The following is a 12,791-nucleotide window of genomic DNA, read 5'->3' on the forward strand; positions in this document are numbered from 1 at the left end:
CCCAGAGCCCAGTTCCTAAAACCCTGCCTAAACTCTCCTTTTCTTCCTGGGAGAGAGAGAGAAGGTGGGGCCTTACCTCCAGCCACTGGCTTTAAGGATATGGTCATGGCACACAATAGGGCCATATCACGTGGGCTCTGAATGGCGGGAGGAAACCGAATCCTTCCTCTTTAAGGGGCAGACAACTAAAAGCATAAGACCCTTGACCATGGGGCGCCTGGGTGGCTCAGTCGTTAAGCGTCTGCCTTCAGCTCAGGTCATGATCCCAGGATCCGGGGATCGAGCCCCACATCGGGATCCCTGCTCCACGGGAAGCCTGCTTCTCCCTCTCCCACTCCCCCTGCTTGTGTTTCCTCTCTCACTGTGTCTCTCTGTCAAATAAATAAATAAAAAATCTTTAAAAAAAAAACAAAAAAAGACCCTTGACCATGAATGGGTTTGAATCCTGGCATTGACACTTAGTTACTGTGTGACCTGAGCAAATGGCTTGCCCTCTCTGTGCCAGTTTCCTCATCCATCAAATGAGATGAAGCTGACAACAAACTTAGCTCATAGGTTGTTGTGAAGGTTAAATTGGAGCGTTAAAGTTCAAGGATTAAATTCAAGAAGCTTGCCACGCTGTTCTTAGAACAGTGTCTGGCACATAGGAAGTGCTACATAAACATAAATGATTTCTAAAGAAATGATTGATGCTCTTCGCAGAGTTCATAAGCTGGGGACCAGGGCTGGGGGTACACACCTCTTTCTATTCTTGTGTACCCAGCCTGCAGGGTCCTCCAGTGTGCCCAAGCCCCCATGACACCAGCACCCTCGAAGGCCCTGGACCAGAGCTCGACCACTGCAAGTCCCCTGGCTTGGGGGAGGGCAACCGGGCCAGGCCTGAGCCCCAAGGAAGCCCTGCACAGCTGGAGACCTCTAGGCCTCTGGCTCTTACCCATAAATGTCCACGAGGGTCTCCACGCCAGCCACACACACAGCGCTGGTGGCATGCTCCAGGGACACACGCACGATCCTCTGCAGTGACATGCTGGCCTTGGTCTGGGCTGGGGCCACCAAACCCAACACTGCCCCGCAGATCCCTTGAGGTGTGGTTTAAAAGACCCCGGCCCCGCCTCTCCAGCCCGGAGTGCTAGCTCATTGGCTCCAGTCCTGGAAGCCCAGCCCCTTCCCAGAGCCGGGAGCTAAGCCAATCATTTGCATATGAACCTGTTGCTCCGCCCCCAGCACGGAGGGAAGTAGGTTCTCCCTCTAAGGGAGCAAGTCGCCACAGGCACCTGGCTGGGGCATCAGGGCTTTGGGGGCGTGGGGGAGGCAAAGATGTGGGGTATTGACCTGGGCGCCTTCCTCACTTTCCACACTCCTCCTCCTCACCCCCTTTCCTGCATTTTCAGAGATGATATAGTTTAGTGGGGAGCTTCTCTACCCTGCTGGGGGAGCTGGTGAACATGCAGATTCCCAGGCCCCACCTCCAGTCTGATGCAGCCGGTTAGAGGGTGCCGCCTGGCACGTGGATTTTTTTTTATAAGCACCCCAAAGCATTTTGAGAAACTTTGAGAAACACCAGCCTTTCTCTTAAGAGCATGGAGTGTAGAAGCAGGACTGGATTTAGCCCAGCCTCAACCACATCCTGGCTGTGTGGCTGTGGACGAGCCACTCCATTGCTCTGTGCCTCACGTGGCGCTTCCGAAAATGCTGTTGCAGGGCTTACATGGGACGACGTGGGCAGATCTCTAGTGTGGAGCTCAGCATTATTCTATTACTGGCCTTGTCATTATTATCACATGGCAAAAGCCTGTGAAAGGGGTGGGTGGTTCGAGTTAAACCCTCTCTGGCCAGGAAGAGCTTAGAACATCGGGGTAGGAAGGCTCACTTGTCAGATGGGGAAACTGAGACCAGAGGGGGCGTTCAGCCACCTGAAGCGACGGGAGCAAGGGCTCTGGGGAGAGGGGTCTTGGGTCCGGATCCCGACTCCACCGTGCACCAGCTATGTGGCCTTGGGTGGTTATGTTCCCTCTCTCTGAGCCTTGGTTTTCTCATCTGTAGAAAATGTGGCTAATCACCAGCCCAGCAGAGATAATGGCGGGGACACACCCTACCCAGCCAGCCCCTAAAGGTGCTGAATAGAAGCTTCCTCCCTTCTCTCTGGGGATGCTGCCTGTCTGAGGCAGGTGGGGGACTAGGACCTGTTCCCCAGAGTCCCCAGTGTGTGTACTCCCAGCAGTTCAAGGATCTCAGCAGGACTCTGAGACTGGTGCTCTTCTATCCCAGGGTCTGAGAAGGATGTTCTCAAGGAGAGCTGCTGGGCTGCTGGATTCAATGACAGTCTTTACTTTTTTGGCTAGAAAATGGCTTGATGGCCAGCTCAGCTCTGGGTAAGAGTCAGGACTCAGAAGGAAGCCCCAAATAGTCTCCCTACCTGCTTATGAGCACAGCTGGGGAATCGGTGCAGAAAGTGGGGGCTTCCCCCTGGGCACTGGCCTCCTGTGCTGGGGGCAGGACCAGCTTCCAGCTTAGAGCCCTGCATCTCCCTTTGGAATTAGACCCAGGTCTTCACCTCTCCCTGGTTAATACCAGAAACACATCTGTGGTTCATTCAGCCTAAAGGGTCAACGACTGATAGGCAGCAACTTTTTGCCTTTTAGTCCAGAACAAAAGGTAAAATAAAGTGAATAAGTGAGTGAGTGTCAAAGGGCACAATCCAAGGCAGAACCAGTGTGTAGGATGAGAGGGGTGTTATTTTCAGGCTCCTGAAATCAGAACACTGAGGCTGGGTAACCTGGTAGCTTTAGAGGCAGGAATGAAAGGGAATCATCTGCTGGCCCCGGGCATGAGTCCCACTGGAGAATCTCCTACCTCTGCCAATAGGGCCCAGCCCACCTGCATCTGAGAGATGGAAGAGATAGATAGCCCAGGGAAGGAAGAGGTAGGACCTACCTATCCCCTGATATCCATCTCAGCGGGGCAGAGCTATGGGTCCGTGCCAGCCATCCTGCTGAATCACCTGCCTGCCTGCCTGGCACTGGCCCTGGGGGCTCTCCCAGCCAGGTAGGAGCTGCCCACGGCCAGCAGAAGTTGAGCCAAGGAGCTGGGCCATGGTGGGTGGAACTGGAAGGAGGGCCCCCCTCACTCCTCCCCTCCTCCCTACAGCCCAACAAACAGAAGCTAAGGAGGCAGCCACTTGAAGAAATGCATGTTGACATTTTTATTAATCAGGTAGGAGGTGATCAGTCATCCGGAACATCCTCAGAGGGGACATCAGGGCCCTCTGACAACTCTAGCAGCAATTCCAGAGCTTCCCACACTCAGGACAGCTCTAGATGGCCTGCTCCCCACCCTCCTTATCCCTCTGCAACGCCCACTGCCCTCCCCGCATAGCCTTTCCCTGGGGAATCTCAACACTGGCTGCAGGCCCTTGGCCCCCGAAGAGCTTCCCTTCTCGCCTTGGCTCGGTCTAGGCTGGGTCGTGGTTATGAGCAGAAAGTGCAAAGTTTAGACCAGGGGCTTGCAAATGGGGTCCCCAGAGTCTTCTGGAAGGGGAGAACCCAGATACACTACCCCCGCCATCTTAAACCAGAGCAGTTCTGTTTTGTCTGCTTCAGACGTCCAGTTTCCATGGAAGTTTCTGACTGCCAAGTGTTCCGTGGTTCACAGAGTTTTAACAGTGGCTGGCTGGCCCAGTCGCAGTCTTACCAGGGGCCACTGAAAACCCCACTGGTGGAGGCCGGGGCCTGAGAGCCACCAGGATGGCCCCAGAGGCAGTGGCGGGGAGGGGGCAGGCTGGCTCCCTCATGCCCGTGCCTGCCTGAGGCAGAGACCACCTCTCACCCGGCACTGGCCAAGCCTGCCTGCCCGTGCCCGTCCCGGTGGCCTCACCCGGGGCCGGCCTAAACCAGCCTCCAGCCCCCCTGGCAGGTCTCTTCTCCCCTCTGGGGGGGTGGGGGGGCAGGAGGGGGACAGGCCTGCCACAGGGTTAACTCTACAGGGGAAACCCAGGCTACGTGCAGGGTCTCCGGGCTGCCGAGAGGGACTGGGCGAGCCTTCCCTTCCACTGCCTGCAGGGCCAAGGGGAATAATTAAAGACAATTAAAGGAAATTAAACCCCACCTTCAGAGATAACCTAATGCCCCCCTCCCTCTCCTAACATCTGGGCCCCTGCCCCCTGTGACATCTGGAACGGCCAGCCCCCCCCTTCGCATCCAGAGTCCAAAATCCGAAGTGGGGACACCTAGGACACGGAGGCCAGGCCCCACGGCTCGTCCTCAGGCCTCGGCTTCCTCCACCACCCTGGCCTCCTGCCAGCCTGCCTCTGTGTGCCCCCCTGAGGCCTCTCTCTGGCTTCACAGCGTTTGGGGGCCGGAAGCAGCCAGCACTCATAATTAAAGGCTTTCTAACCAGGTAACAAGCACCCTTCTGAGGATGGAGTCAGGTATTACAGGGGTTTTGTTGCTTTTTCTTTTTAAAACAGGCCCTCGGATGCTGGGTTTTCCTGTCCTTATCTGCCTCTATAAATGTGGCTGAGGGGCACCAGGAGGTCACACTTGAGGGTCGCCTGCAGGAGAGGACAGCTGGTAGAGAAAAGAGGCTGCCTCACCTCCCTGCTCCCGCTCTTCTGAGAACCACAGGTGCCCTAGGCCCAGGCCCCCACCCCGGAGCCCAGGCCCTCTGGGCCCCATTCCTGGTGCCGACACGAAAGAAGTATCAGAACAGAGGGGAAGCTACTCAAAGTGGGGCGCCTGCTGTGACCACGCACGGCCGGCCGTGAACAGGTTAAGACTGTTGCCCTTTTCCAGAACCTCTGGGAGTGTCGGGTCAGGAAGAGGGAGGGAGGAGTGAAGACAGTCCTCCTTGGGCCGGGGAGGCCACTCCAGAGGTGAGGGTGTGTGATGCCCACCGCCGTATCCCCGGGCCTGCGGTGGCCAGCACGTTTGCAGGCCCTCGGGAAGAAGCGCCCGAGGCTCCCCTAAGAGGATGGAGGCCGGGTGGAGGTTCCTCGCCCTCACCCTGGCGGGGCTCCCTGGCAGGTGGGAAGAGGGGATGGCGGGTGGAGGCAGGCTCAGGGCACCATGTGCCACCACTTGAAGGAGAAGGGCTTCCGGCGCACATTGGTGCCGCAGTGGATCTCCCCGAGCAGCTTGTGGTAGGACAAGTAGTCGTCGATGAAGATACAGTGGAGGCCCAACGGCTGCAGCAGGGACCGCACCTTCTCCTCCAGGCAGCAGTGGCCATTGATGATGGGTCCGAAGGGCTTGGGGATGCCCAGGTACTTGCCTAAGACCACCATGTTGACCTGTAGAAGAGAGAAGGCAAGAGGGAAGACTTGCTGCCCCGGGGATGCTCTACACATTTCGGGGGCCCTGTCTGCAGGTCTGTCCCATCCTCGTCAGCATCCCTGGGCCGCTAGGACTGGCACTTGCTCAAAAACTAGGGTCTATGGTGAGAAGAAATGGATTCGTGGTTGGAAGAGAGAATTAATACCAAGTAGGGCTGCCAGGAACATACATGCTCTTTTATATGAATGAAAGTATTCCTCCAATACTTTCTTCCATCTATCAGAATATTGTCATATTCTAACAATTTAGTTAGAGCAAGATTTTGCCATCAGCTGCCAGAAACTTTGTACAACAAATATCTACAAGGTCTATGGTGTGAATGTCCTTATAGGTGTGGTGCCCTTGTGCAGTGCACAGCTTGCTCAACTATCCCTGGAAGCCCCTAATAAGTGTTACGGTTTATTGAACATCCCCTGTCTGCCAGATACATCATCACTAAACCTCACAGCCTCCCTCTGAGTCAGTGGCTGGGGAAGGTTAAATAACATAATCCAGGCCACACAATCAGAGAACAGAGAGACGAGGGTGCCTGGGTGGCTCAGTAGGTTAAGCGTCTGCCTTCGGCTCAGGTCGTGATCCTGGGTTCCTGGGATCGAGTCCCACATTGGGCTCCCTGCTCCTCGGGGAGCCTGCTTCTCCCTCTGCCTCTCTCTCTCTGTCTCTCATGAATAAATAAATAAAAGCTTTAAAAAAAGAGAGCGAGAGAGAGAATGGAGAGACTAAAATTTGACGTGGATCTAACTCATGCCCAAAGTCATGCTCTTTATATCCTACTGGAGTTTGTAGCCCTGCCTCCGCAGTGGGGAGCTGGGGAGTTGGGGGAGGGGGCTAGGAGCCCTTGGGGGCATCTTACTCTCCAGAGGCACTTCTGCTCCCCTGGCTGAGAGCCCTAACCCTGGGGAAGGAAAGTTTCCCCAGGGCAGGGTATGGAAGGGTCTCAGAGAAAACCTCGGCCCCATATTGATGGCCAGAGGAGCTGTCCTTGGTGTTCAAAGGGGACTCTCTGGACCTGCTGTCCTGAGGGTGGTGCTGGGTCATCTCAACGTGGGGTGGACTGCCCCAGACTCCACGCTCTCACATTCTCCATGCTGTGGCCCCTCATCCTCAAGTCTGCCTGCAGGGCCATGCGCTGCTGGGACCAACATGAAGCTGGTGGGTCCTCTGGGGTCAGTCCCATGGCCTTGGCCCTGAGCTACCCCATTGCCCACTAGTGGGCCAGAATGTGCTGGGTGGAAGGGGGGCAGGTGGAGGGACAGAGGGCCGGGAGAGGAGACGAGAACTCAGGAGACTGGAGGCTCTGCATTTGCTGGGTGACTTCAGGCAAGTCAACCACTCTGCTCAGAGGTCCTATTTCCCCAACTGACAAATGAGGGGGTTAAGTGAGTGTTCCCTATGGGGCTCTTCCAGTTAGGACATCCTGGGCTCCTTTAGCGGGGTCTGGACCGAAGCTTAGAGATTCTCACAGAGGGGTGTGTGTTGGGGTGGGGCTTCCAAAAGAGGGCTGGCCAAAGTCATGGGACTTCAGCCAGAACCAGAGCCTGGGTGCCCCTTAGTGCTTCCCTGACCAATATGGCAGCCACTGGCCACATGTGGCTGTTGAAAATTAATTAAATTAGAGTATAAGGTTCATTCCTCAGCCACGCTAGCCACATTTTAAGTGCTCAGTAGCCCATGTGGCTTGGTGACTCCCATGCTGTGCAGACACAGAACATTTCCACCATCCGAGAAAGTTCTAACAGACAGCCCGCCTCAGAACAGTGGTTCTCAGCCAGGGTGATTTTGCCCCCAGGACATTCTGGTTGGCGAGGTGAGAGGAGTGGTACTTACAGGGGCATCTCGTGGGCAGGAGACAGGGATGCTGCAGCCACCCACAAAGCACAGCATGGCCCCCACGACAAAGGATTCAGGCCCAAACATCAGTAGAGCCAAGGTCATGAAGCCCTGCCTTAGAGGTCTCTGCCAGGACCCCTCAGTGAAGCATCAGGTGTGAGTGCAAATCCTGGCAGGGAAGCCCTGCCCCACACACAGGTCCCCAGGCAGGCCCTCAGGATTCACTCCCACCCCTTGGCTTGTCCAGTGACAGGGATGCGAGTGAAAGGCCCCGGGCTGAAAAGGGAAGGTCCCCCATCCTGGGGAGTCCCTCCACAAGCCGCCAACACCCTGTCATCCTTTCCCAAGGTGTTAATGGTTCAGCCAGCGCTGTGCTCATAACATCACCCAGCCCCTCCCAGGGGCCACCCCGGTGAGATCACATCTGGGCATCTGCTTGTCAGCTGCCTGACTTAATGACAGCCGGGGAGGCAGCCACCGCGGGCCCGCCTGCTCCCCCGGGGAGCCACACTGGGGAGCAGCCCGTGGGGGGCCAGGGTGCAGGCCACAGCAGACAGCCGAGGCCCCAAAAAGGAAGCCTGAGACACTGAAACCAAAAGACTCTTCCTTTTTCCACTTGGGAGAAAAAAAAAAAAAAACGCCCTTAGTTGCGGGGCTGCCCCGTGCAAGGAAGGAGGTTCAGCAGCACCCCAGCCCACATCCATGAGATGCCAGCAGTTCCCCCATCCTTGTAGCAGTAAGAAAATGCCCTCGGGGGGCAAAATCGCCCTGGTTGAGAACCACTGATGGGGATGCTCTATACCTGCACAAAAAGCAAACACGCGCTAAAGAGGTCCACAAGCCCTCCCCACCCCAGTCTCTGTGCCCAGCTGCCCTCGGACGACAGGAAGTGCTTCTCCTCTGGAACCCCAACTGACACCCCCTCCAGACCCTGCCGGGCCCCAGGGACAGGAAATGACCTTCTTCTGCGCTCTCACCATGTCAGGGAAGAAGGCTTCTGCATAGGAGCCCTTCAGGAAGAAGAGCTGGGGGATGTCCACGATGTCCCGCTCGGTCAGGCCCAGCTCCCGCTTCAGCACCTCCCGGTTCCAGTCGATGCATTTCTGGGGGCAGGGGGAGAGGCAGCGGGCGCACCCAGGGAGCCAGGGGGCTCTACCGCTTGCTGAATGCCGACTGCGTGTCAGGCCCTGCGCACAGCCCCCTGCACCCTTGCGCTCCTTTGATCCTCCCAACAGCTGTGGGCCACCGCCACTCCCAGATAGGGAAACTGAGGCTCAAGGGACCTGCCCAAGGGCACAGAGCTAGGAAGCAGCAGAGCTGGGATTTGGACCCAGTTTCTGTTTCCAAAAGTGCCTGCCCCTACAACACACTGCCCCAGCCATGGGGTGACCTGTACCCTTCCCCACCTCTGCAGGTCAAGAGACAGTGCCAGGCTCCACTCAGGAGAAGGGAAGGGCCTCCTCCATTTACTGAGCACAGCTCCGCACAAGGCCCTGCACCCTGCACGAGGTGGGCATTAGCCCTGCCCCTTCCAGAGACCTCTTCCCGCCCCTGCCCCCCCTGTCCTCCTTGTCCGATCCCCTTGACTCCCACCTGCCCTACCCCTCTCCCCCACGGGGCTCCATTTCTCCACCACATGTCTCTCCTCTCACTCTGCTTCCCCAGAAACTCATCCTTTCCTCAGAGCTAGATCTCCCTCATCAGACTGGGAGCTCCCTGAGAGTACTGCTGTGTCTCCTCCATCAGACTGTGGGTTCCCACTGCAGAGGCCCTACCCTACCCACAGGTTTCGGCAGCCCCCAGGACAGTCAGAGGCCCGGGGCTGAGCCCCTGCCCCCTGCCCCAGCAATTCCTGGGGCTCTTTCTCCTGGGAGCTGGGGGACCCCCCCAAGAGTCCTCACCTGTACATAGAGACTGTCCCTCCTGAGACTACGGTCCGCCAGCATCTCATTAATGCTTCTATTCACCTGGTGACTTAACCCTGCGAGGGAACAAAGGCAGGACGGCGGCTCAGGGCGGACTGCCCAGGGCCATCTTGGGCCTGGAGCGGCAGAATCTGGGCCAGGATTTTTCTCCCACCTCAGTGCCAGGGGCTGAAGCTAGGCCCAGACAGAGAAAGCCAGAGACTGGAGACCCCGTGGGACCCAGGCTCTGGCTGCAAGGACATCCCGAGGATGGAGCACAGGCTCCTCGGGAAGGGACTCTTGGCTCAGTGCTGTATAATTACAGGGCAGCTACCATTACTGAACACCCACCATGCTCTGGCACCCTCCTAAATTTATGATTAATCTTTAAAACAATGATGGGTGGGTTAATTATCACCCCCAACTCAGAGAAGACGAAACTGAGGCACTGAGCGGTTTGGAACGCAACGTTGATTGGAACCTAGGTCTTGAAGCTCTGCCACATCCCTTCCAGTGCTCCATTTCTCAGGTGAGAACACTGAGATCTATGGTGGAAAGGGAGAGGTGCTCAAGGCGGCCAGCCAGGCCCTTGGATGGTCTGTCAATTCCCAGAGGCAGGTCCACAGAGGGGGCCTGACCACCCATCTGGCTTCTCACCCACCGCCCCCCCCACTCTTGAGCCCCAAGCCCTGCCGCATCCTGGGGATAGCCCTGGGCCAGGCACTCCTCTCTGAGCTTCTGGGGAAAGGGATAAGGGGGAGGGTACAAGATCAGTAGGGTGCACATTGTTTCCGGTGGCTTTCCTCTCCTGGGATGTGGCCAGGAGCCGCCCACTCTTACTGCGGAGGTCACCCCCTGCGTGTGCCTGGGACAATCCACTGGCCTCTTGGCTTCCCTGCCTGGACCCAATAAAGGGACAGCCTGACAGCTCCCAGGAGAGTGTGTTGGGAGAATTAGTGATGTCCACCTCTGAGCGGAGGGATCTGAGCAAGGCAAAGGGCCTATAAATAGAGCATTAGCCACGAAAGGCATCCCTGGAGCCCAGGGCTGGCAGTGAGAGCGCAGGGTCCCCACAGGGGGACTGGGTCATTGGCACTCACCATCAAACTGGGCGGCCTCCCCATACCCCTCCTCTTTCTTCTCTTGGAATAGTCTGAGGCAAGCGCTGGGGCTCGCCAAGAGCAGCCGGAAGCCCTAGCAGAGGGAGGGAGAATATTTCAGTGGATGGGTTCCCCCTAGATGCAGGAGACCCCAAACTTCAGGAGGGGCCCGAGTTCAGAGGCCAGACCACACGTGGGTCCCACCTACCAGCCACAGAGAACTCGCCGCAATTCCCCTAACCCACCAAGCTGGTTCACACCCCCAGGCCTTTGTCCAAGACATTCTCTGCCTGGATGCCCTTGTCTACCAGGGAACTCAGCCACTGGTCACTGGTCGGCCTCCCTTCCCAGGCTGCTTGCTCTCTGAGCAAGAGGCCCTCCCTGCAAAGCGGTGGAGCTGAGTGGTTAAGATGTTGGTCCCGAGTCCTCTGTCTGGGTTTGAATCTTACCTGTAATTGCCCTTCTGGACCTCAGTTTTCCCATCCGTAAAATGGGGACAATGATAATAGTACCCACCTCATGGAATTGTTGGAAGATTAAATGAATTAAAACACATGCACATCGTAGGTGCTCGCTAAATGTTACCAATTATTATTATCAGTGTCATTCCTGGGTCTAGGCTGAGAGGTTTGGATCAAAGCAAACACCCAGCAAGTGTGAGAATGAGCGTATGAGTAGTGGAGCCAATCAGTACCCTCCTGACCTGAGCTCTGACCTCCTCCAGGAAGCCCCCCCGCCAGTTAACACCATCTGGTTCCCAGAGTGCCCTGACTCCGAGCTCCCTACAGACAAAGGCGGTGAGCTGGTTCCAGGCGGCTTTGCTCTAACCATTCCCATCAGGTTGGGGAGGGGCAGGGGTGGCTCAGGCAGGAGGAGAGGGGACACACCTTTTGGTCAGAGGTGGGCACAAAGCTCAGGAACTCATCCACGTGGCCCACAGAGAGCCAATCGGAGTAGAGCTCCACGGGCGCCTGCACCTGCTGGGCCTTCAGGAAGTCCCGTACGACCTTGGCCATTCGCCTCCCACCGGACCTGGCCCAGGAGGGAGAGAACAGGGTCACTTCATGCCTACTGTCAGCTGGCATCCCGCCCCTGTCCAAGCCTCATGACATTCCTCTGAACGGGTCTCCTTTTGTCCCCACTTCCGGGCCCCAGCCCCCAGTTACCTCTAGGAACTCACTGTCCATCCTGACTATCACCCCAAGGAGTCCATCCCCTCCTCACGCAAAGCATCCTCCCCCAGACCGGGAAGGCCCTGCTTGCTCCTCCTCGCTAAAAAGAGTCAAACAAGAGAGCTCCACTTGCCAAAGGGAACTAAAGACCCTCACCTCACATCCCGGGACTCAGAGAGGTTAAATCTCCACCGAAGATGCCTAGCCTCAGGTTCCAAATATGACCAAGAGCTGGCCAGCCCCTCCCTCAGCCCAGTGTTTCCCGAAGTGTGGGGCCTGGACCACCTGGGAGTCAGACTCTTGTGGGGGCAGGTGCTTGTTTAAACACAGGGCTCCTGGGCCCTGACCTCCTCCACATCTCAGAGTCTTTGAGAACGTGGCACCTCTGAAGATGTGGGATCTGCATTTCAACAAGCGCCTCGGCTGCTTCGTGCGCCAGAGAACCACTGCCCAGTCACCTCGTGCTCAACACGGACTGTCTAATCCTCAGCAGGTCCTAAAATGAGCTCTGGGCATTTTCAAACCACCCCATACTAGCAGAGGGAGGGGCTGAGGTGGCCCAAACTAGGGAGCAGGTCTCGGGAGCTGGAGTCCCAGAGCTGTGGGAGGAGACATTACCATAAGCTGCCTGTGCCTGTGGGGATTTCGACGCTGTCTCAGGCACGGCCATGGCCCCATTTCACAGATGGGGCAGCTGAGGCCTAGCAAGTTCAATGGGGGGGGACTTGTCCAAAGTCAGAACGATGTCTTATATACTCTGGGCACTTTCCACCTTTCCCTAGCATGGGTAACCATGTGCAAACACACACACAGAGAGAAAGAGACTTCTTTTTTCAATATGTTATACAAAAAAGAGATCACATTTCTTGACCTTCCTTGCCTGGCTTAAGGATGTATCAGGGACAAGCTCCCCAGCCTGCATCGAATCTGGTGCTTCTACCTTAAGCAGAACACAATCCAGCCCTTCCCTCCTCCTCTTCTGCCACCATCTGGCCCACACACCTCCCTCATCTATAATTCTAATGGCAGGGGCCCCTGGGTGGCTTAGTCAGTTAAACCTCTGCCTTCAGCTCAGGTCATGATCCCAGAGTCCTGGGATCAGTGGGCTCCCTGCTCAGCAGGAAGTCTGCTTTTCACTTTGCCCCTCCCCCCGCTCTCTCTCTCAAATAAATAAATAAAATCTTAAAAAAGAAAGAAAAAGAGAGAGAGAAAGAGGGAGGGAGAAAGAGAGAAAGAGAAAGAAAGAAAGAAAGAAAGAAAGAAAGAAAGAAAGAAAGAAAGAAAGAAAGAAAGAAAAAGAAAGAGAGAGAAAGAAAGAAAAGGAGGGAGGGAGGGAAGGAAGGCAGGAAGGAAGAAAGCAAGAAAGCAAAAGAAAGCAAGAAAGCAAGAAAGGAAGGAAGGAAAAGAAAAAGAAAGGAAGGAAGGAAGGAAGGAAGGAAGGAAGGAAGGAAGGAA

The 12,791-nt window shown here is 56.3% G+C and overlaps 2 protein-coding genes across 2 annotated transcripts in view; both read right to left on the minus strand.

The window, feature by feature from the left end:
* PADI3 (peptidyl arginine deiminase 3) overlaps positions 1-1,064 on the minus strand; it is a 30,852-nt gene extending 29,788 nt beyond the window's left edge. Inside the window, exon 1 of the mRNA XM_035019666.1 lies at positions 935-1,064. Coding sequence (XP_034875557.1) covers positions 935-1,026 — 92 coding nt within the window. The 5' untranslated portion in view covers positions 1,027-1,064. The remainder of the gene's footprint in view (positions 1-934) is intronic.
* Positions 1,065-5,025: 3,961 nt separating this feature from the next.
* The window catches only part of PADI1 (peptidyl arginine deiminase 1), a 37,866-nt gene continuing 30,100 nt past the window's right edge, over positions 5,026-12,791 (minus strand). Inside the window, exons 12-16 of the mRNA XM_035020236.1 lie at positions 11,052-11,196; positions 10,165-10,258; positions 9,062-9,141; positions 8,138-8,263; positions 5,026-5,287 (exon numbers count right to left, since the gene is read on the minus strand). Coding sequence (XP_034876127.1) covers positions 5,054-5,287; positions 8,138-8,263; positions 9,062-9,141; positions 10,165-10,258; positions 11,052-11,196 — 679 coding nt within the window. The 3' untranslated portion in view covers positions 5,026-5,053. The remainder of the gene's footprint in view (positions 5,288-8,137; positions 8,264-9,061; positions 9,142-10,164; positions 10,259-11,051; positions 11,197-12,791) is intronic.

Source organism: Mirounga leonina, unplaced genomic scaffold, assembly GCF_011800145.1.
Source record: "Mirounga leonina isolate KUSES-001 unplaced genomic scaffold, KU_Mleo_1.0 Mir_173, whole genome shotgun sequence".
In the NCBI taxonomy this organism is placed as follows: Eukaryota; Metazoa; Chordata; class Mammalia; order Carnivora; family Phocidae; genus Mirounga; species Mirounga leonina.